Raw genomic sequence first — 20,356 nt, forward strand, 5'->3', positions numbered from 1 at the left:
GAGGCGGGACCGGCGCCGCTGCCGGGGTGGGCCGAAGGGGACCGGGAGGGCGACTGGGGACTGCGATGGTGTAGGGGTTGGGATGGCACCGGAGGACTTGGCTGAGAGGTCAGGGATGGCGTCACGACAGTGATTTCTCAACCCACCCCCCGTGCGGGCTCTGGCGCTAAAAGCCACCCCACCACCACGTTCTGATTTTAAAATGAGGGTTTATTGTCGGCATAGCGAGGTTCAAGTGTCTCTGGTACGCCGAATAGCAGGCTGCCGTGTTGTGTACTGCTGCCCTAAGCTCATGAGTCAGGGCTCTCGGAGAAGCTGAGCTTTTCTGCACCCCCAAAAGACCACTTGGGTCTTCTCTATACATTCATCAAATACATCACAAATCCACAGATTACCAATAGCACAGCATCATCCCGTCCAGCCCCTGTGATCACTCCCCACCCGCATACTAGGCACTGTTGGAGTGGAACACCTCAGCTACCCTGCCCTGGTTAATTGCAACCACAATACATTCCTTTAGCACAGATGTGTCTGCAGGAAGAGACACCCAAAATACAATGCAAATGTATTCATCCCCAGGCCTGCATCAACCTTGCCAGGGCACAAAAGTCTGCAACTTCCAGCGAGCCATGCTTGGGGTTTATTTTTTTGGCTGCATCTTGTTCGTTTATCTGATCAGCTCTAGAACTGTCAAATTCATCGTTATCCTTGTACCCAGCTCCCAGGCCTTGCTCATCCAGCAAATCTGATGATGTCTTCCAACAGCCAGGGAATCAACATCAGGCTTCAACCCTAAAGGGCACACAGGCTCCAACTCATGCCTCCAATCCTATATCCACTTCTGGAGTCTTCCCGAGCTTTTCTCCTTCAGCAACCAGAACACAGAGCTGTGACTTCCATGCTACATTTCAAAGCTGCTGCCTATCAGCAGCATAATGTGTAAATGCACCATTTTTGCACACACACGTTTACTTTTGAACACAGGAGTAGTAAAATCAAAACTGAAAACTGCTGACAAACAGAAAAAAAAACACCCTGAAATCAGAACAGTAAAGAGTTCCTTCTGGAGCGACCGTTCAGCAACTTCAGCACAATGCAAGCACATAATACGGGCATATTCCAAAAAAGGTGTGTTTTTCTCATAGAGATCATAGATGTCCTGCAGAGTCCTAGTTTTCCTTCCAAAATTATCAAGTTTTACATTAAGCTGATGGCACATGCTGCCAAATCAAGGCGCTTCCTTTACACTCTGCACTGTAAAAAAGAGCTAGTGATGGTAGGGACTTGGCAGGGGGTGAAAGGAGTGTAGTTGATGGTGATCTTCCCAAGGACTCTGGAAGCCAAAAGCACACCCTTCAATAGGGTCTCTCATGCTGTGCTTCCAAGAAATGGAAATTCCAAAAAGTCACCTTCTAGGAGCATTAGTACTGCAGTCTATTGAGTGAGTCGATGTAATGGAAAGTGGCTCCCAATGCCCAGCTTGTTTCAACATTGTCAATTTTCCGGGCAAGCTAGGGAAAAAAAAAAAAAAAAAAAAAACAAGCAGAAAAGTTAAAACACCATTCTTTGGGCGAATCTGAAGCATGCAAGGTGAATACAGTGCTGAAGATTATGACAAACAGTTACCACCACTGTGGGGAGAGTGTTGCTGCACCCATGATTGCAGACCATGTTTTGTAGCAAGAAGGTAAATCAAGAACCAAGCTCCTAAGCAGGATGACTCCTGCCTTGGCACCCTCCAGCCCACTCTCCCTAGAAACCCACTTGGAGCTTCACCTTAAAGCCTTGGCTCTTTGGGAATCCCAGTTCCTGCAGCAGGAAGGTGATGTATGTGAGGTCCATGCAGAGAAAAGGGCTGTTTCCAGGGCTGATTTCCATGGTCTTACAAACTGAGAAAAAAGAAAACAGTGTCTGAATGCACACTGTGGGCTCAAGTCTAGCAACAGCCCTGCTGTGAAAAATCTCAAATGAATCCACAAAAGGGCTCTTGTCAGTTGAACTATGCAGTGATGGAACCTGTTACACTGGGACTGAAATATCATACAGACATTAGGATAAGCACATAAGCTTTGTAGGGAAGATCAAGACATTCTGTCTCTCCCCTAAGACAGCAGTTTCTTGTATCACTCCAGGAAAAGAACCTTTCTTTTATGTACTTCAAGTCTTCAAGTATCTGAGCAACCTCAGGTGTGTTATCATTGTTGAGCACCAGCACTCAAGAAATGTTGCCAAAATCAAATAAAAAAAAAAAATACAAACTCAAAATAAAGCCCACTGTAAAAGCAAAAGTTATTATAAAACTAGGTGAGATTTTCAGAAATAAGCAGAAATGTTGGTTAGATGTTATTTAGAGGGACTCAGTACTCAGTTTTTTACTTAAAAGCATCAGGCTTCTTAATGTTTCCCACATTTGCCACCTGGAATGAATTTACACACAATTGCTAGTGTGTGTTTGTATTTTACTCACCATATTTAGCTGCAATTTCAAAGTCACTGACAGTTAAGCTTCCTCCTTTTTCTTTATCTAAAATAAAAAACCCACAGTTTTTTATGGTCTGTATAAAGGCAATTTTAGACTGAAGTCATAAAAGTTGTTTGGAAATTAAGTCTTGAGCCACTGAAATCAATATCAAAATTCAGACTGGTTTTAAAAGAACCTTCAAAAATTCTCAGCATAGGTTCAAAAACCTTGTTTTATGAAGAACCTTTAGCCTTGTTTCCTACAGAAACAGAGCTTACAGACCATCTTACCTGACCCCCATTTCTGCACTGCCCTGTCCAGTGGTGCATGGACAGTGAACACCTGTGACCAGATCTGACAGGGCAGTAGTGCTCCGCAACACATTAAATTTGAAATTATGTGTGAAAAGAGAGCAGCTGAGGAGAGGGGTATGTTTGTCCAAACTAACTTGAGATCTCATTATCTGCCTTTAACTACTGAATATGACAGCCTTTTGTACGAAAGCACACCACTAGAAAAGAGATGTGATGAATTCTGAATGCACGTGGAAATATCTGAAAATCTTCATTCCATCTAAAAAGGTCAGTGAAGCAAACACTCAGCCCAAATAATTTTTACTGCTTTATTGCCCAAGAAATTAGTTTATCATTATTAAGTTTTTTTTCTATTTCAGATTGTAGAGATAATTAGGCAACAACCATTTCTCAAATGCAGTTTGTTTAAAAACTACTATCAAAGGCTGTAGGTCCTATTTCACAGTCCCATTATCTTCTCTATAGAAATTAATATCAAGTCAAGATCAATGCTGCAGAGCAGTGTAACAACAGATTAATTTCCATGACAGCTTAGCAAAGCGTCATGATGTGTGCAAGCGTTCCCACTGCTTCAGTAATTTGCCATTTAAAATGAAACCAGCTCAGGAGCAGACATACCTATGAGACCAGCCTCTGCTGCACAGTCATAGTAGTAGGAGAAAATGTAAAAGTCCAGGTTCTTCACTTCACTAGCTCTATGCACTTTTTTGTAGAGCATCTTTGCCACTTTATTAGAACAAGACTCATACAGAGGCTCACCTAAAAGAAGACAAAAAACCCCCCATCATATTACTAAGAGTTAAATAGATATAGAATTTATTTAGGATCTGCCAGGAAACAGGCTGCTTTCCCCAGAATAGCAAAACTCTTCACAGAGAACGGAAATCTGCATCTTCTTCTAGAAGCAGACACCTACCGTCCTCAGGTTGGGACTATGTGATAGATCAGAGACAGACGATATCATCTGAGGTAGAAGGATTTTGAAAGACCTGTTCAAGGACTGCTCAACTCCATCTGCATCATGTCTAGCAGCTTTACTGACTGGACAGACACATTGTGGCACAAGACAAAGGAACTGCGGGATCTCTTTGACAGCACAAGAGGAGCCAGACAGAACAGTAAGCAGTCTGGTGTCTTTGAAAGAGGATGAGAGTGTATCATTTAACTGTGCTAATAGCAGCTAACCTAGATAGCAAGAGTGATAAATCACTATACCTGCCTTCTGTCCTTTAATTTTGTACACTATCTCAGCGTGTTGCCATTCGGATTTGAAGCCAGATGGTAAACAGGGGCTGATCAATTCCTCCCCTTCTCCTACTGCAGAAGTAAAACAAAGCCAGATTAGGAAAAAACGTAAGTTGTAAATTCAGATCCTTCACCCCCAGTCCTGCTCCCTTCTGTCCTGCAGCATCAGCAAGGCCTCTCCACAGCCCAGTCATGGTTTGGATGTCCCATGCCTGACCCCAGCCTGAGGCTGGCAAGAATCCAGGTCTCCTGGGATCTGTCAGTGTCACCTCCTGTATTCATCTCAAATGCACCCAGCCATGGTGACAGGAGCCCACATGCCACTCAGAAACCTTGAGCCCATGGGAAGGGGACACACAGCTCCTCCCCCCACCACAGGACTACACACCCTGAGCTCAGAACCAGCATCTGAGGACCGCCCATAACTTACAGGGTTTTCCCTCAACTCCTCCCAAAATGGCAAGCCTTGCTGACATCAGCCCAAGTCCCAGGTAACTGCAAAAGGAGAAAAGCCTCTGTGAGCAAGATATCCTTCCTCTGATACTCCACTGACAACCTGGCTGAGACATGCCAGTCTCCTCTACACAGCCATGGCAAAGTGGCTCAAGTCAGCAGCTCATGCACATGAGGTGAACAGTGTGACAACCACTCTCATATTACCTTATCCAGAAGGGTAATTTCTCTTTGAAAAAGCTTAGGCAATGGCTGTCAGCTGTAATTTGGCCTTTGGAGAACTGGCAATGGCATTTCCCTAACTCTACTTCTAGTACCTCACTGGGTACTCCTACTCTCCTCAAAGGCAGCCCAGACACTTGCATACGAACTGACTTTCTGAACCCAAACACACCCCACAGCAAACATGAGTGAGAAGAAGCTGCTGGCCTCTGCCCAAAACACTGGGAGCAGAGAAGACAGTGAGAAAGAAGAAATAACAGAGACAAAGCATTATGAACTGACTGTAACTCCCATTCTCCATCTTCCTGTGCTGCTCAGTGGTGAGAAGATATAAGAGTTGGAAGTGAAGCTGAGCCTGTGAAGGAGGAAGAGGTGGAGGGAAAAGCATTTTTGATTTTGTTCTTATTTCTCTTTATCTTACTGTTTAATTGGCAATAAATTAAATATTAAGTAAATTAAATTAAAGTCTGTTTTGCCATGACAATAACTGGTGACCTCCCAGTCCTTATCTTGACCCATGACCCTTCTGTCATATTTTCTTCCCCCTGTCCTTTAATGGAATGGGAGTGATTGAGTGACTTGGTGGGCAGCCAAGATTCATCCACCAAAATCACGTGGCTCAAATTTCCCTGCTTCTTCATGGTACTCATTTGCAAGGACCCCACTCCAGAAAAACACCTCAGTCTCCCAGATTTCACAGAAAGCTTCCATCTGAGCACTGTGCTCTCTTTTCCACAACTAACCTGTATGAATACAGCTTGTAGGTGTGGTTAAACATCTGAAACGAAGTTGTGTGGCCAGATGGTGATGTCTGGAGAGTTGCCTGGAGAGAGAAAAAGATATCACTGGCATGTTTCTGCCAGCCAGCAGCAAACATCAACAAGGTAATCTTCCAACACGTTAAGAAAAACATGAAACAATCCTAGCATGATTCAGAGAGAAATGATGAATTTGCAAGGATTTAAATTTGACTGCTGATACACACAAGACAACCACAAACCCTGAACCTGAGTGTCTTCACATGACTTTAAATTTTAAACTGGTTATATTTGTGTCCACATCAATATGCTGTATAAAATAATTATTTTCAATTAAAAGGAATCCTTACTCCAGCTCTTGCTGCGTTTGTCCAGAGGCTACAGCAACTGCCTCTTCACATGATCCCTACTACAGGAACTGTGTGCAAACTAATAGGAAGGCCAGGCACGCATTATCTTCCTACTCGAGTGAATTCATCTGTGAATTTGCACCAGCCAGAGGAAAAGCACATCCTGGTGCTTGCCAAAGAACAGAGCGAGGATCAGCCTGTGGACTGAAGGAATGAAAGGGTAGCTTGTTCCCCAAGTGCATCAGCACAGCTAGAGTGTTTGTGGGGAGCAAAGCTCAGGCCACAGTGCCACTCATGCTGCTCATATCTTAACTCCTTCTCTATGTCCAGCATTTCCACATCCCGGACCCTTCACATGCTTTGCCATTCTGTTGAAACAGTGCAATGTCTTGATTATCCCAGGCTGGGACACTGGATCCTATCCCTCTGCTTTTGTGCAGCTTTACCATGAGCATTATCTCTGCTCAGGCCAGAGCCTTACAATACCAGAACCTCTGGGCTTCACATAACACCTGTAAAAATGCCACACCAAGAAGCTAAAATGGCATTCATTTGCAACTGATTGAACTCAGGACAATTAGAAACAAGGACTGAGAAGGCACCTGTGTTCTTAAGCCCCAGTGGTCCAGACCAAATGCTGGATTTGAATTCATTAATAGCCTTGCTTTTTTCTGTTCTTTGTTATAAACTGTCCAAACTGAAAGTCAAGGATTAAGACATTCAGGTGAACATGGTATCCTCCACAAGATAAAGCAGCCCTGGCAGACTCATCACAAGCACCACTGACCCACGGAACTGGATGAAGAGAATGGACAAAGAGCTGTGAATGCCTCTGGGACTGACTATAAAATGGCACATATGACCATGTCACAAGTGTGGCTTCATGTCATGCTGACAAAACTCTTGCTCTGTTTCCAAGGGAAAGAAATCTGAGCAGTTACAGATTTCTGCAGCAGCATTTCCCAACATTGTGCATGCTTACGTTACCTTGGAGCGCGGAAGGAAGGTGATCTGTGTTGATCCACCACCCAAATCCAGCATCCCTACACTTCTCTTCTGTGGGTCATCAAGCCTGCCTGAAATGTGGGACAGAACAGAGAAAGCCATGGTGGGCACTGTGAAAAACTGGCTAGGAAAAAAACCAGAGGTACAGTGGTAAGGAAAGAGAACAATCTAACTGCACTCTCAGCTTCTGCACAGCACTAAATTACACTGTTATCTACTGTGCACTGATTTTGACCTTATCAGACCTGAAAATCTTAAAGTGACAAGAGTCTCTTATTTCTTCAATGGCTGTTCCTGTCCCAGTCACAGCAGCCTTGGTTATTGCATTCCTAAACATTTTGGATGCAAACTCTTTGCAAACTCTGCTCTGGTAACCACTTTGTAACACAGAGGAATGTGGTTTTCTTGGCCACCTTTCCCTGTAACCTTAACAATATTTTGCAGATTCCTATGGCCAAAGGGATGACAGACTGAAAAGACCTCTGCTCTCATTTAGATCTAGTTCTTCTCAGTTAGATCCTTCAAATGCAGCTTCCTGACAAGGACAGTTTGTGCCAAGTACCCCAGTATACCTCATGATTGCTGATGTCTGAAGATCACTGACCTTTCTGATATTTCCTGGGAGCATAAAAACCTCCAGAGCACACTGTCCCACACACTGTGTGCTGAACAGAGCACTTGGATGGCAGAGTGCTTTATGTACTGTCAGAAAGGTCTTTAGCTTAGTTTTCTCTCTACTCTTCAGCTACCCTTTTCTCACTCAGCAGTGTAAACACCCATGGCATTTCTGTGTTATAAATCTGTAAGGAAGTAGCACAGCACTTTCTTTTACTCTCTGCAGCTGCCAAGCACATCTAGAATATTCACACAAAAAATTTACCCAGTCACAGCAGGCTCTAAAAAGGAATAAAATGTTCTGTTACCCTAGAGGGAACTGAAAGAAAAGCTACATTAAACATCTAGGAGAAATTAAAATTCTCACTCCATCAAGTAAATCGACAAAATCCTAAAGACTTAAATAGGCCAGGCCAAAAACAAACTGCTGACTTAATTCTCAGCATCTTCTTTCTCCCATTCCACCCCAATGAATGAGGAAATTTCACACAGGGGCAGAAAAGAGCAGGAATTTCACAGCATTGGTCATATCTTTATACACATGCTCATGTACACATACCTGTTAAAAAATTTATTGTGATCCAGGCTGAAATACCTAATAAGGAAAAAAGTTCAGAAGACACATGTTTAGATCATAACATTTAATTTTATCTAACAGCAGCAACAAGTAGGTCAAGCCATATTACAAGGTTTCCAGAACTGTCAATGGCTTATAAACCCAAGATTAGACTATGTGAACAAAGAGAATGACCTTCTCTATCAGAGCTTATGTGATATTTGGGAGACAAGCCCCATGTATGAAATGCCTGGAGAGCTCTGTATTTCACAGGTCAAAAACTTAGGCAGGAAGTCACAATGGCTTCAGTCCTTAGCTAAAAGACAAAGATGTCTGAAACTCACACTGTTCATTTTCTAGGAAAACATCCACTATTGGCTTTTGTTTGATGTCAGGCACTCCACTTTTCTTTATGAATACTAAGAATTTTCACCTTTCAGTGTTCTAATTTTGCCTGTTTTCCTCTAAGCAATTTTGTGAGCTATGCTGTTTTTGTCCTCTTCTTGTTTTATAAACTGTTCCCCATAAATTAGGCGAATCAGTGGCCTTATGTTAACAAATTCAAATATTTATTAATGTGATTAAAACTCAAGGCATGCCAGAGAGCATGACCCATTTCAATCCTCGGCTGAACCTAAGCTATCACTGCTATTACTGATTTAAAAACAAAAGAAAAAGAATGTCTTTTCTCCATTAAGTACCAAGACGAGAAACTCATACACAGCTTCAGCTATTTTAAAGCCTGGTTTCTGAGCAGATTTAAAACACATTTCAACACTCAGTTTCTTGGAATTTTGACATTCTATCCTCAACATTTTTAGATGAACATGAACTTACTTCAGCATGTATTTTCTTCCCTGTATAACCTTTTTTTTCAGATTGAACTCGCATTCCCACTCATTAGATTAACATTATGATCAAATATTTCCAGAGAGCTCTGACAAGCTTGTCAAGAGCTGAGTGGGCAAACCCAATTGTTGAAGACCATCTCAACAAACAGATACTCAGAAACTTTTCCAGAAGTGCTGACTGCACAGGGGCTTTCAGGTGATCCTACAGGAACTGCTCAACACTCAGGGCTTTCAAGATCATGACAGAGCTTCAAACTGGAAAACACAGCATAAGATTTCTTTGGTAGGCACTCCCCGTGGCTGCATAAAAACTCTGCTTCTGTCAAACCTGCTGCTTATGGGTTCCCACTACAGCAGCTAGGGACTTGTCACAGTGCAGCAGGAATTTCCAGGACTGCAGAAAGAGATTTCATAAAGTTGCTTACCTTCATCAGTTCCATTCATTATCGACACACAATTGTCCCTCACAAAGAAAGGGGAGGCCTGAAAAATCTCCTTCACCTGTAGTTCGAATAAAAGCTACATTCAGAGAAACACTTTTTTTAGCTGAAAAAACAAGCTTTTTAAAACTTCAGTTTAACATTACTACTCCTCTTCTTGGGCCAGATCCTGACTGCTGCTCACCACTTTGTTTGGAGTTCAAGAGTCCAACAAGCAGCAGCTTTTATGTGCTGGCCTCGCAGTTGGGTGCAGAAACAGGTATGGATGTGATGGGTTTTCAAGCGTGAAGACTGATCAGAAATGCCATTAACAAGGGATGGACATGGATAGGGAAAGGAATTTCATTTGCTTTGTTGGAATTGGTGACCCTCAAGGTATTATACATACATGGGAAAGGCAGGAGATGGACACCCTGGCTTGTAGGAATGCCCCAGGGTGCTGCATTTTTAACAGGAGTACGTTTTCTGGAAAGCAAATAGAAAGACAAGAAATAATACCTTTTCCAGCAACTTCTGAGCTTTCTCTCCTGGCAGCAACCGTAGGCCAGCTGTGGCTTTCAGGACCAGAGGAGTAAACTTCCACAGCTCCATAGGAACTTCCTTCTTTGCCACCTCCAGGAGCTCTTTTATTCCCTGGCCACTCTGTGACCAGAGAAAGAACAATAAAAGGCATCTTAAAAACTCTTGAAAGACCAAAAGGGTGATCAGAGCTATGACTCACTGTGAATGTGAAACAGAGACAAATTAGTATCAAAAGGCATCAAGAGAAGTGCACTATCTCACTACAGCATAAGGCCTAGACCGTATAATGGGAATTATCGAGCAACAGGTCCAAAACAGAAAGAGTCACTTTTTCAAATAGTGAAACAGAACCTTTGGCCACCAAATTTTTTGGCTACAAAAGGCTCAAAAGGCAGTATGACAAAATCTTGGAAAGCAAAGGCTTTTGTGAAACACTATAAGCTGGGTCTGTCTCTTACGAGTCCCTAAATCCTTGCAAATCAGGAAGTAAGGGAGACAGGAAAGAAGGAACTTAAATTACCTTTTCGACATCATCAGCATATGCTGACAGACCTGGTTTCAGTGCTTTAAACGTCTCATGGGTTAATCTGGGAGTCTCTGTTCAAAAGCAGCATTCCAGAATAAGTAATGGTACAAATAACTTTGCATACACAAATAGAAAATAATTTTTAAAATTCCATTATTATGTGCAAATAGAAGTCAACTGAAGCCTCTGTCTAATGAACTATTATCAGCCACCTGACCTCTAAATACAGCCCTGGCTGTGGCATTAGAACATGAGAGAACCATTTTTAAAGCCATGACTGATTGTCGGGTGCTGCTGTCCACTGTGCACATCTGTCACCAGATGGGTGCAAGCTCTCTTTGAGGCCTTACACCTGCCATGTGCAAACTGCAGTTGCAGTTTTCAAACTGCAACTGCAAAAAAGACCTCATGTTTCAGCCTACCCTGTTCTGGCTAAACTTGATCCCAGCAAAACCTAATGGTAGCTTTTCCACTATTTTCAATGGCAGCAGAGGGATGCAGACTCCAGTATTTTGGAAAGCTGCAGTATCTTGCATAAACCTGCAGTCCAGGCAACACTACTCTCCAGAAAGTTTGCTGTGATACATTCTGAAATTGTGTTTCAAATGAAGCAAGCGAGGAAGAAGCAAAAACTTGGAGGTACAGGAAAGAAGGAAATACAAGCACTGTTGATTAACACCTTTGGTGGCTGAGCCGTACACCAACCCATTATGCAAACCTAAGGTGCTCCCCAGAGGCCAATCACATCATACACCACACTGTTAATCCACAACAGAGCCTTTACATCACCTACTAACAGCACCCACCCAGGTTCTTCCATCTTTAAGAGTTTCACAAATGGGAGCTGGCAACATATAAACAAACTACTCCAGAGGAAAGCTGGAGCTTTTTTTTGTACACTTTGTCTCAATTCTCAGAAGTAGTTTCTGTCCAGATACAATACACAGCAATTTTAATCAAACTATTTGCAATTTTTGTTTTGTTTTGCAGTTTAAACCCAACACTGAAGCTAAGTATGCACTAAACCAGACACTGTGGAGAGAAGCAGCTCACCGCCAGGAACTGGAAACACCAAACAACCTAAACAACTTGGGGAAATAAGGCAGTTTGAATTTGTAATTGTCTCTTCCACCAGTGTGATGAAAAACTGTCTTTCTTCAAGACACTACTCTAATAGTACATATACATAATACATATATTCTAACAGTACATAGTACATAATACTTCATATTCTGACATTAGAGCGTTTTTCTCCTTGTTGAACATTTTCATAATTTCATCCAAGTACACATGCCTGAACCATAGCATACCTCCTGATGGCTCTCTGGAAATACCTGAAGCATGTATGCTCAAGTAAACCCTAGAAAAAAGTTTATTGATAACCTCCTCCACAATTTATGGAGGGCTAACTCTGTCATTCAATGAGCAGGACATACCTCTTGGCTGCTGTGCAAATTTAAATATGTGGATGCGAGTTCCCGTGCTTCCTGCATCAAACATAATTCCATAAAAGACAGAGAGAGCTGTTGTCACTGCCTGATGGGTCAGTTTATCTCCCCTGCTTTCAGCAACTCCTTCTGTAGCTCCCACAAATGGTCTGGAGCCCAGGTGCCATTTTATGTATGCAACATAAACAGCTATGCACGTCAAAATCCCAAAGGCAAAGAATCGCTTTGATATCTTCATGGCTTCCATTTAATGGGATGTTTTGTTTCTTCCCTTCATCAAGTGGTCTATTCCTTGTCCTTCACACAGAACAGGTGGCTCCGACATCATTCCTACATCCAATAGAAAAGATATTTTATTTTCCCAGCCTGATAGAAGGATCTAAAAGTATGATGCCCACGATACTATTCATTTCCCGATGAAGAGAAGGAAAGCAATCTCCTTTAGCACCTTTTTCAGTCCCACAGCTCACTTTAAGCAGGCATGGAGCAGCACAAATCTTCTTTTCTCCCATTGCTACATTGGCCTAAGAAGGCAGAAAATAAGGAGTGCCCAGAGAAGCTATGTACAGTGACTAAGGGAAGGGACCAACATCCTAATCACAGCAGGGGCAGCTGTTGGGACCCTCCATGTGGCCAAAGGCTATATCCAGAGCATTTTGAAAAACTCCGAGGATGAAGATCCTACAGCTTCTCTGGGCAGTTATCATTGCTAGTTCCTGGATGGTAAGGGAGGTCCCAAAAGACTGGACAAGGACTATTTAAAATTAACGTTTGAAAGGCAAGATGTGAGATCCAGGGAACTGAGTGCCCTCCTCCCTCACCTCCCATACCAGGAAAAAAACCACAGCAAAGCACAAGCCACAAAATCTACAAGCCTCACATATCATCATTCAGATGACTAAAAAGCAGTCAGTGGTAATTCATGGGGAGAAAAATTACATACAATTTTTCCTTTTTTTGATAGAGTAATGAAGAGAAAGGAAACCAATTGATGAAGTTGAGTTAAATAAGGTTTTTTGACACATATGCAATCTTTTGATGTGAATTCAGTAAGCATACAGAAGGTGTGAAGGGGAGGAATTTAGAATCAAGGTGATTACAGAGTATTTCCAAAAACAGGGTAAAGGCAACATTTCATAAAAATGTGGGAAAACAAAATCACAGGCGCACACACACACATAAAAAATGGATCAGCTCGAGGGAAAGATTGTCATGACACAGAAATCAGGAAGATGGCATTGCAAATAAATGAAAAATCTTCCTGGCTTCCATCAGCAGGCAGAGACACGCAGGTGGCAGTCGCTGCAGATCTGCGGGGGGTGACCGCTCCGATCCTGCCTCTGCCGGGAAGGCCTCGGCTGCATCTACACCCGAGCTAAATGTCACAGGAGGCAGGAAAGCCGCAGGAACCGGCTGATCCCTCCAGGAGACACGAGCTCCACCGCAGGAAAGCGGAGGCTGGGAAAACGAGGAGGCACAGCAGCCTGGAAGCGCTAAGTCCCTACGGCCGGGAGAGAATCGCGACTGTCCTTTCCCCGCCTTTGTCAGGGGACGCCAAGATTTGCTTCGCGCTGGCTCCCCGCAGCCGGGAGCCCGGCAGAGCCCGAGCGGGATCCGCGGGGTGCCCCTGGCTCACGCACTGACCAGTATCCCGCCGCCCACACTGCCTTTTTCCTCCCTTCTCCCTCTTCTCTCCCTCCCAAACTCACGCCACCCCCGCCGACCCCGCCATGGCGCCGCCGCCACCCGGCTCGCAGGCGGCCCCGCCCCCACGGCGCAGGCGCGAGGCACCCGCTCGGCTCTGCGAGGGGAGAGGGGCGGAGCCGCGGCCGAGCCTCTTCGGGCGGGAGCTCCGGGAAAATAACCTTAAAAAAAAAAAAAAAATTATATATACAAGGCGAAACGCCGCAAAATCGGAAAGGTGTGGAGAAACTATCTCGAATCAGGTGGTTGTTGACATCTCTTAGTCAAGGACAGCGTGGAGCTAACAAGCTCTGCGGATGAGGTACATCGGGATGTTGGTGTATCCATTGCCAACTTGGCGAAACACTCAAGGCCCGTGCATCCTGTAGCTGAAGGTATGTTCATTACAACGCTAAAAAATCATGCCTGTAGGTCAAAAAGGTTCTGGCCAGTTGAAGACCCTGAACATGGACGGAAATCAGGTGGGTCACACTGTTTGTGTTAATAATTGCAGTTCCAATAGGGAGGCTGTACTGTCTTGGTTTAAAACAATTTAAGAGGTGGATGCTCTAAATGAGTTATCTCCCTTTAGTTTTAACCAGTCCCCTTCTGCCAATAAGGAATGAATATGAATAGATGTAAGTGAAAAAAAATAAATTTACCAGCAAGTGAAACAGCAACAGGCAAAAATTATAACAGTAAATAACTACTGGAAACAGAATTGCTAAATATCACTAACCCTCATGAATAAAGACTTTAAAAGGGCCTGTGACGCCTCCCTCACCCGTTCTCTTTTGTGATTGCAGGGTCTTAGAGATAATAACAATTTGGGACAGGGATAGATATGGAATACAGTAACATTTTGGGTTGCCCTCGAGATGCACTTGGGAGATTATTAGTACTAAATATCTGTGTGTAATTAATGTCCTGGAAAGTCCTGAGAGGCATCTTGATTTGTAGAATACCACAAATCATCCGGGCTTGTGCAGCTCTGAAACAAATAATCAACTGTTTCTCTTGAGTGTGTAATTGTTGGCTGGGTAATGAATCTGATTTTTGTGGACAATAACAGGAGTAGTTCTCAAGGTGAGGGGAGAGCAGGTGGTGGGAGAGGTCCCATGGGATATCCTCCAGGGATAATGGCTACTGGTGTGGTTTCTCAGCAGAAATCTGAGTCTGCCAGCAGCTGGAGGAAAAAAACAAAACAAAACAAAAAAGACATCTGAGAATGCTTTGCTAATTCTTGTAGGTGTTAATCCCAAAATTGCTGCTGTGGCATTCCTGTCAGTCATGGCATCTCAGGAGCTGCAAACCCATCAGGGTGAAGACAGACAGGAGAACCTCAGGAATGATTGCAGCCTGACTGCTTTTATCTGCCTTTATCTCCAGGACTGAGGAGATGGTGGTCATGGCCATAGCTGGGCATGGTCACTGGTCTTGGTGAGTCTGCAGCACCACATCACCTTATTCTGCCCCAAAATATGAGATGTTGACTGAATAAAAGTGTTTGTTTTGGTTTTTTTTTTATGGTTCTTGCTGTGCCAGGTGTAGCTCAGCGATATCTGGTGGCAGTGTAAAGGTAAATTCAATGCAAATAAGCTGGTTTTCATTTAGGTTTGTTCTGAGTGATCCCATTTGGGTAAAACAGCAAAAACATGGGGATAGAAAGTAAAAATACTACAAGTTTTGGGCTAGGGACTTCTCAGGTCTGGAGTTGTCCTTCAAAGTAAAAGACTAGGGAACCCCATCTCAAATTCTGTGGTTGTCACTGGGATTTTGAGCTGCTGTGAAAATTCCCACCTAGGAGCAAGTTTCCTGAAACCTGGAACAGGACTTGAGTCCCTTATATTTAGAAACACGCAGTCATCTGAACTCATTACAACAGAGAGCCTGCTACATCAATAGCCTATTTCTTCTTCCAGGTTGCAAGAAAACAGGAATATTTCTGGAGGGTTACTTAGGGTGAAGGACTACTTGCATTTTTTCTTCAAGGCAGAAGGTTTCGGTGATATCAGTATGGTTTTCCTTATCAAAAAAATTTTTTTTTCCAATCCTAAATAAAGAAATAGTCCTGTCACTGATTGCTAAGTCAGCAAAACAAGATTTTTTTTTTTCCCCTTTTCACAAGGGAAGTCAGATCTCAAGAGGCGAGGCCCTTGAGGAAAAGCAGGTCAAGGCCAGCAGAGAGCAGTATTTTGTTGGGAACATCATTTCCCCAGGGACAGGGCAAAATAGTACAGTATTTATTTCTCTTAGTTGAAATTGAAATATCTTGCATATATGTTCATAAAGAGTGTTGCAGTTAGGACTAGAGATTCCAAAGAAATGGGAATGTAATACTGAGGGTTTTTTTTTTCTCTCTCTCTCTTCTGTGAAAAGCATTACTTATGTGCATGGGAACAATTCTCAGACTGTTTGTGGAAACCCCCTTCCCTCAGCTGTGGACCTGGGATGGAGTGTAGGTGGTTTAAGGAGTTTTGGATCCATTCCTGAAACTGTGTCAGAGGCAGTACTTTGGTCATTCTTAGAATTAAGCCACACAGTCTGAGATTTGTAACAAATTTTTAAGTATGATATTTACATATTGTACATATTACTTATACTTGTACATTTAGTCTCATAGCTTGGTGTGTTATTTATATATCAAACCTGAGGTAGAGTGCAGATTATTTGGAACCAGTTTGGGAACCATTTGGGAAATTATCTTTGTCAGTCCCATGTTATAAGAATAATTGTTTTGGATGTCTGCATGAGAATTAATAAGCAGAGATCAAAGACAAATTGTACAGATAGGAGAATCTGTATAATTAAAAGGTTATTTCACCAGTTTGGTCACAACTCCTATGAACAGTAATAAGATTATGTTATACTGTAAGTAAAAAATCAGTGTGCCCATGTGATTGGCATGTTGTGCAAGGCAGGTAGCAACATGTGCCCAATCCCACTGAATGATCCATATCCCTACATCCTCAGGAAGACCCATGGATGTTCAACCACCTGACGTGTACCCAGCAAGAGAGTTGGTCTGCTGCCGTACTTGGAAATGCTAAAGAAAAGGAACAGCAACTAAACCTATAGCTCAAAATTTCCATCCAGGTTCCATTTTCTCCCTTCATCTGAAATAAAAAATTATACTTGTGCTGACCTGTGTCAGAAAAGTGTGATGTTCATTGAACCCTGAGCGTTAAATTTGTGTCCTTGCTGCAAACTATTCATAGCTTTTACTGTGGCAGTCTATCACTGCATCCTCCCCATATCTCTGAGCAGATAGATTCTGAGGTCCTGTCACTTACCTGAAACACCACATGGCACCTGCTGCTCTCTAATGCACTGCACCACCATTTTTCATAATTCCTTCCCAAAATTCCTAGGAAGGCAGGACTTGGCATGTACTGCAACTTCTCTGCAGCTGCATCAGTCCCTGGTCAAGAGGGCCATGATCAAACACACCAGACAAATGCTTAATTACTATTTCCTTTCCTATGGAGGAAGCAAAAATAATACATTTCTCCACCTCCCCCCTGGATACCCATCAGTTTTTGACAAAGTCATAGAAATTAAACACCTTTGAGACATTTATGCTTCTGGCAATTTTGGCTGAAAGTAGTAACTGGTCCAATATTTTGGAGGGGCAGTTCTGTTCTTGTGTCATAGTGGGTATCTCCCAGGAGATGCTGCTGATGTTTTCCTTGATGGTTGTGGCTATAGTACCAGAAACTAGAAAAACTGAGGAGGTCTCTGCTGTTCCTCACTGCTGCTCACAAACCATATGCAGAAATGAACTGTAACTTTGGAAATGCTGCCTCAGTGTGGTCTTTTCGGTGCCCTACAGGCTGAAGTTCTTCATAAATTTATCATGACCTATATAATTGACCTATATTATATGTCTGTTTGTTAAATAGATTGCACTAATTATAAACATGAATGGGTGTAGCTTAGCAGTTATTTATTTATTCTGAGGTGTGTGGCTGCTGTCTGAAATGATGTACAGGAGGATCATTGCCAGATTTTCCTCCTTGGCCCCTCCATATTTGACATGTACCATGGACTGTTGTAATAAAACATGAATAGATTCTGTTTTCAGAGAGGAAAAATAAAGGAAAATTGTTTTTATTGCATTTCTAGGCAAAGGGATATATGCAAGATCATCTGGCAGGTCTGTATGTAAGAAAATTAAGCTTGAAAGAGAAAACACAACACAATTTTCAAGGCCTTGATTTGTAGGGCAGCTGAGTGTACTTTGCACTTTGGTCACTTTTTTGAGACCTTTCTAGGCTGGGAAACAGCATTCCTACACCTTGCTGATAGCTGAGTGTTTTACAATGAATGGGTCTATTTCCCCTTGTGCTGCACTTGCAGACTGCTGGAGCTGTTTGAAATCCAGGGTGCCATTGAGATGTGGTGAGCTGAGTGGAACTGCACCTACTCCCAGCAAGTATGAATTTTGCTTTTAACGTTTCAGACCGACATCCAAAGCCTGGCTGATTTGCCTCTAGGGGCAGATTTGGATCAGGGCTTTAAAACAGATGTCTGCTGCCACAGACCCCCTCAGTTGTATTAGTGACGCCATCAGGCGGTTTCCTTCTGTGTCCTCATTCAGATAGACAGTGTGTGTTGAGTGTAATCTAATTAAGGAGAATTCCCCAGATTTTTGTTTTGTGTCTGCTATCTGTTTTTAACTTCTCCAAATTCATTATATATGTGGGCTGTCACATAGCACTGACTCCGAGTAGCTGGTTTTAGGAGAAGAAATGGGTGGGGAGGATGAAAAAAATGAAAACAAATTTCTGCCATTTTTAACTGTTTGCAATTTCAGATATTGTCCCTTGTGTTTCATGTTAGGGATGAATTTCCAGGCAGTCAAAAATATGCATTTTACCAGTGGGTTGGTGGGCAAAGTGTTTATTCAAACATACATTTTATTTGGTAGGCTGGCCAAGTGGCACAGGTTTGTCTGTTGGAATAGACAGCCCATGCCTTTAACAAGCTTTTGTTAAGAAAGATTTTTATGAGGTTGTCATAATCTTGGAGTCAATTGTGAATATTCTGAGGGAGAAGGAAGTAATTTCTTGCCTTATTATTCTGCTTCCTTTGCAGAAGATTGAGCCTAACCTCTTCTATAGTGCTTTTAAAAGCTGTTACTGGCTTATGTATGATGTTAAGGTTCAGCTTTTGGTAAAATGCTCTGATTAAAAAATAATTTGAACATGATATTTGAAACCCAGAATAATTTGGCTTTGAATTGACCTCTTGAGGTTCCCATGCCCCAAACAGGGTCAAATTTGAAGTTTGATTGGATTGCTCAGAGCCTTGCCCAGCTGAGTGTTTAGTATCTCCAAGGATGGAAACTCTTGGGGCCCTATCTTAGGACTAAACCACCCATAAGATGAAATACATCCTGATACCTAACAGGAACTTGCTATGTCCCAGTCTGTGTCCTTCATTTCTTGTGTTATCACTGAATATCTCTGAGAAAAGCCTCCCTTAGTATTCAGCTGCCAGTTAGATTATGACTACAGACAGTAGTTCTGGGATTTTGGAAATTATTTGCTTCTTAGATGATTACTTTTTTTTACACTATTTAGTTTCATGATGGATTTTCTGTGTGAGTCATGTGATATTTTCAATTACTATTATGTAAAGCATGCCAGAAGCAATTTAAAGTTATTATGAAAAACAGAAAGGTGAAAGTGTCATAATATTATTTTGCTTGATGCGTGTAGAAATGGAAATAGGGAAATACAACTGGCTGCCAATTCTTCCCTATGTACATAACCCATTTTCTACTTTGTTGAATGCTGCTTCTTGTATCCTGAGAGACCATTTTGAAGGTGAGTCTCCTGCCTTGAGAGCCATCCTTGGAGGTGCTCTGCTGTCCCACTGCCCCTTGAGGATGAGCTCACTGGTCTCGTTCCTCCATGTGGAATTGCACTGTATATTAACAATGCATGCTTAGAGTCTCATAAGGGACAATCCTAAAAGTTACTTTTTGCTCTGGAAAGATATGTACCTCTCATTTGTTAGGAAGTGTCTAAAGTTTTGTGTATGAAATAATCATTGGAGAGAAAAGAAATATTCTCCGTTAGTTTTTCCATGTCTTGCACCAGCTACTGACAAATAAATATTTGTGGAAGCTTCTTGTTAACCTTCAGTCATTTATTCTTCAGGAACTGCAGGACCGTTCTCCAATATTTCTCAGCTTCTTTGAAGAAGCAAAGTAATTTTCAGTAGTTCAGTTCCTATAAGTGAATGTATTTTCTAGTGCTCCAGTGATAAATTTACTGTTGCTTTATAAAGCACTCGCATGCCAGAGTGAATGCACAAATGATGGATGAATACTTATGATCAGCTCAGAGAAGTAAACATTGGAAACGTCTAACCTTCAACTTGAGGAGTTTTAAGACTTTTTTCCAACACCAATCTCTCTGCTCTTTAAGAACTGCACCTTTACGAGCACCCACCCTGTGCACACAGAAATGCAGACAACAAAATCCAATAATTGCATTTGAATATAAAGTATGGTCTATTGTGCTACGTTTGTTTTCTCAGTAAATAGGGTCACCTGTCTTCTAACATGACTTATCAAAATAAGTCTCTTCTTGCAAAATGGTATCTTAATCTCTCTGATGAGCTCAGTTATTTTGCGGAAAAATGACGCTGTGAGGTTTCCGTTTATTTCCAGAAGGAAAAAGCTTTGATGTTAGCCACCTGTGGTGCTGGTTTGAGCCACCTTCATGCTCAACATGAAGCAGAAACTGTGCATTTTTTTGAAAATTAATAACTGAAACAATCTGCTTTTTGGTAGAGTATATAATCACAGTTTGTGAGAACAGAGAGAGTTCATTGTTTCCACACTTTGTTTGTAATCAAAGCCAGGCACTAGAGAGAGTGGGGTGGGAAACAAGGT

General features: G+C 42.4%; 1 protein-coding gene and 1 long non-coding RNA gene across 5 annotated transcripts; one reads left to right on the plus strand and one right to left on the minus strand.

The window, feature by feature from the left end:
- Positions 1 to 621: 621 nt before the first annotated feature.
- Positions 622 to 13,569, minus strand: ENTPD6 (ectonucleoside triphosphate diphosphohydrolase 6). 3 transcript variants are annotated; one of them, XM_056488771.1, is made up of 14 exons: positions 13,476 to 13,569; positions 11,755 to 12,096; positions 10,313 to 10,389; positions 9,769 to 9,912; positions 9,256 to 9,331; positions 7,983 to 8,018; positions 6,791 to 6,879; positions 5,439 to 5,518; positions 4,451 to 4,515; positions 3,991 to 4,092; positions 3,394 to 3,534; positions 2,468 to 2,524; positions 1,777 to 1,889; positions 622 to 1,511 (listed from the first exon to the last, which is right to left on the minus strand). In XM_056488771.1, exons 2-14 carry the CDS (start codon positions 12,011 to 12,013, stop codon positions 1,422 to 1,424), a joined length of 1,329 nt encoding a protein of 442 aa, XP_056344746.1. In that variant the 5' UTR covers positions 12,014 to 12,096; positions 13,476 to 13,569; the 3' UTR covers positions 622 to 1,421. The 3 variants fall into 3 exon arrangements, with proteins under 3 accessions (XP_056344746.1, XP_056344744.1, XP_056344745.1); XM_056488769.1 differs by having other exon boundaries at positions 12,215 to 13,537; XM_056488770.1 differs by having other exon boundaries at positions 13,491 to 13,520.
- Positions 13,560 to 17,602, plus strand: LOC130251826 (uncharacterized). Of its 2 annotated transcripts, none has more exons than XR_008840242.1 (3): positions 13,560 to 13,844; positions 14,699 to 14,889; positions 16,423 to 17,602. It is a non-coding gene; the product is annotated as an uncharacterized LOC130251826 (long non-coding RNA). The 2 variants fall into 2 exon arrangements; XR_008840243.1 differs by lacking the exon at positions 13,560 to 13,844 and adding an exon at positions 13,865 to 13,935 and having other exon boundaries at positions 14,796 to 14,889; positions 16,423 to 16,984.
- The last annotated feature ends 2,754 nt before the right edge of the window (positions 17,603 to 20,356 follow it).

The sequence above is a fragment of the Oenanthe melanoleuca genome, chromosome 3, assembly GCF_029582105.1.
Source record: "Oenanthe melanoleuca isolate GR-GAL-2019-014 chromosome 3, OMel1.0, whole genome shotgun sequence".
In the NCBI taxonomy this organism is placed as follows: Eukaryota; Metazoa; Chordata; class Aves; order Passeriformes; family Muscicapidae; genus Oenanthe; species Oenanthe melanoleuca.

Coding starts and splice junctions, on each gene's coding strand:
- ENTPD6 (XM_056488771.1), bottom strand. CDS start 12,013: ATGGAAGCCATGAAGATATCAAAGCGATTCTTTGCCTTTGGGATTTTG. Junction 6,880..7,982: donor CACAATAAATTTTTTAACAG/GTATGTGTACAT, acceptor CCCACATTTCAG/GCAGGCTTGATGACCCACAG. Junction 1,512..1,776: donor CAAAGAGCCAAGGCTTTAAG/GTGAAGCTCCAA, acceptor TTTTTTCCCTAG/CTTGCCCGGAAAATTGACAA.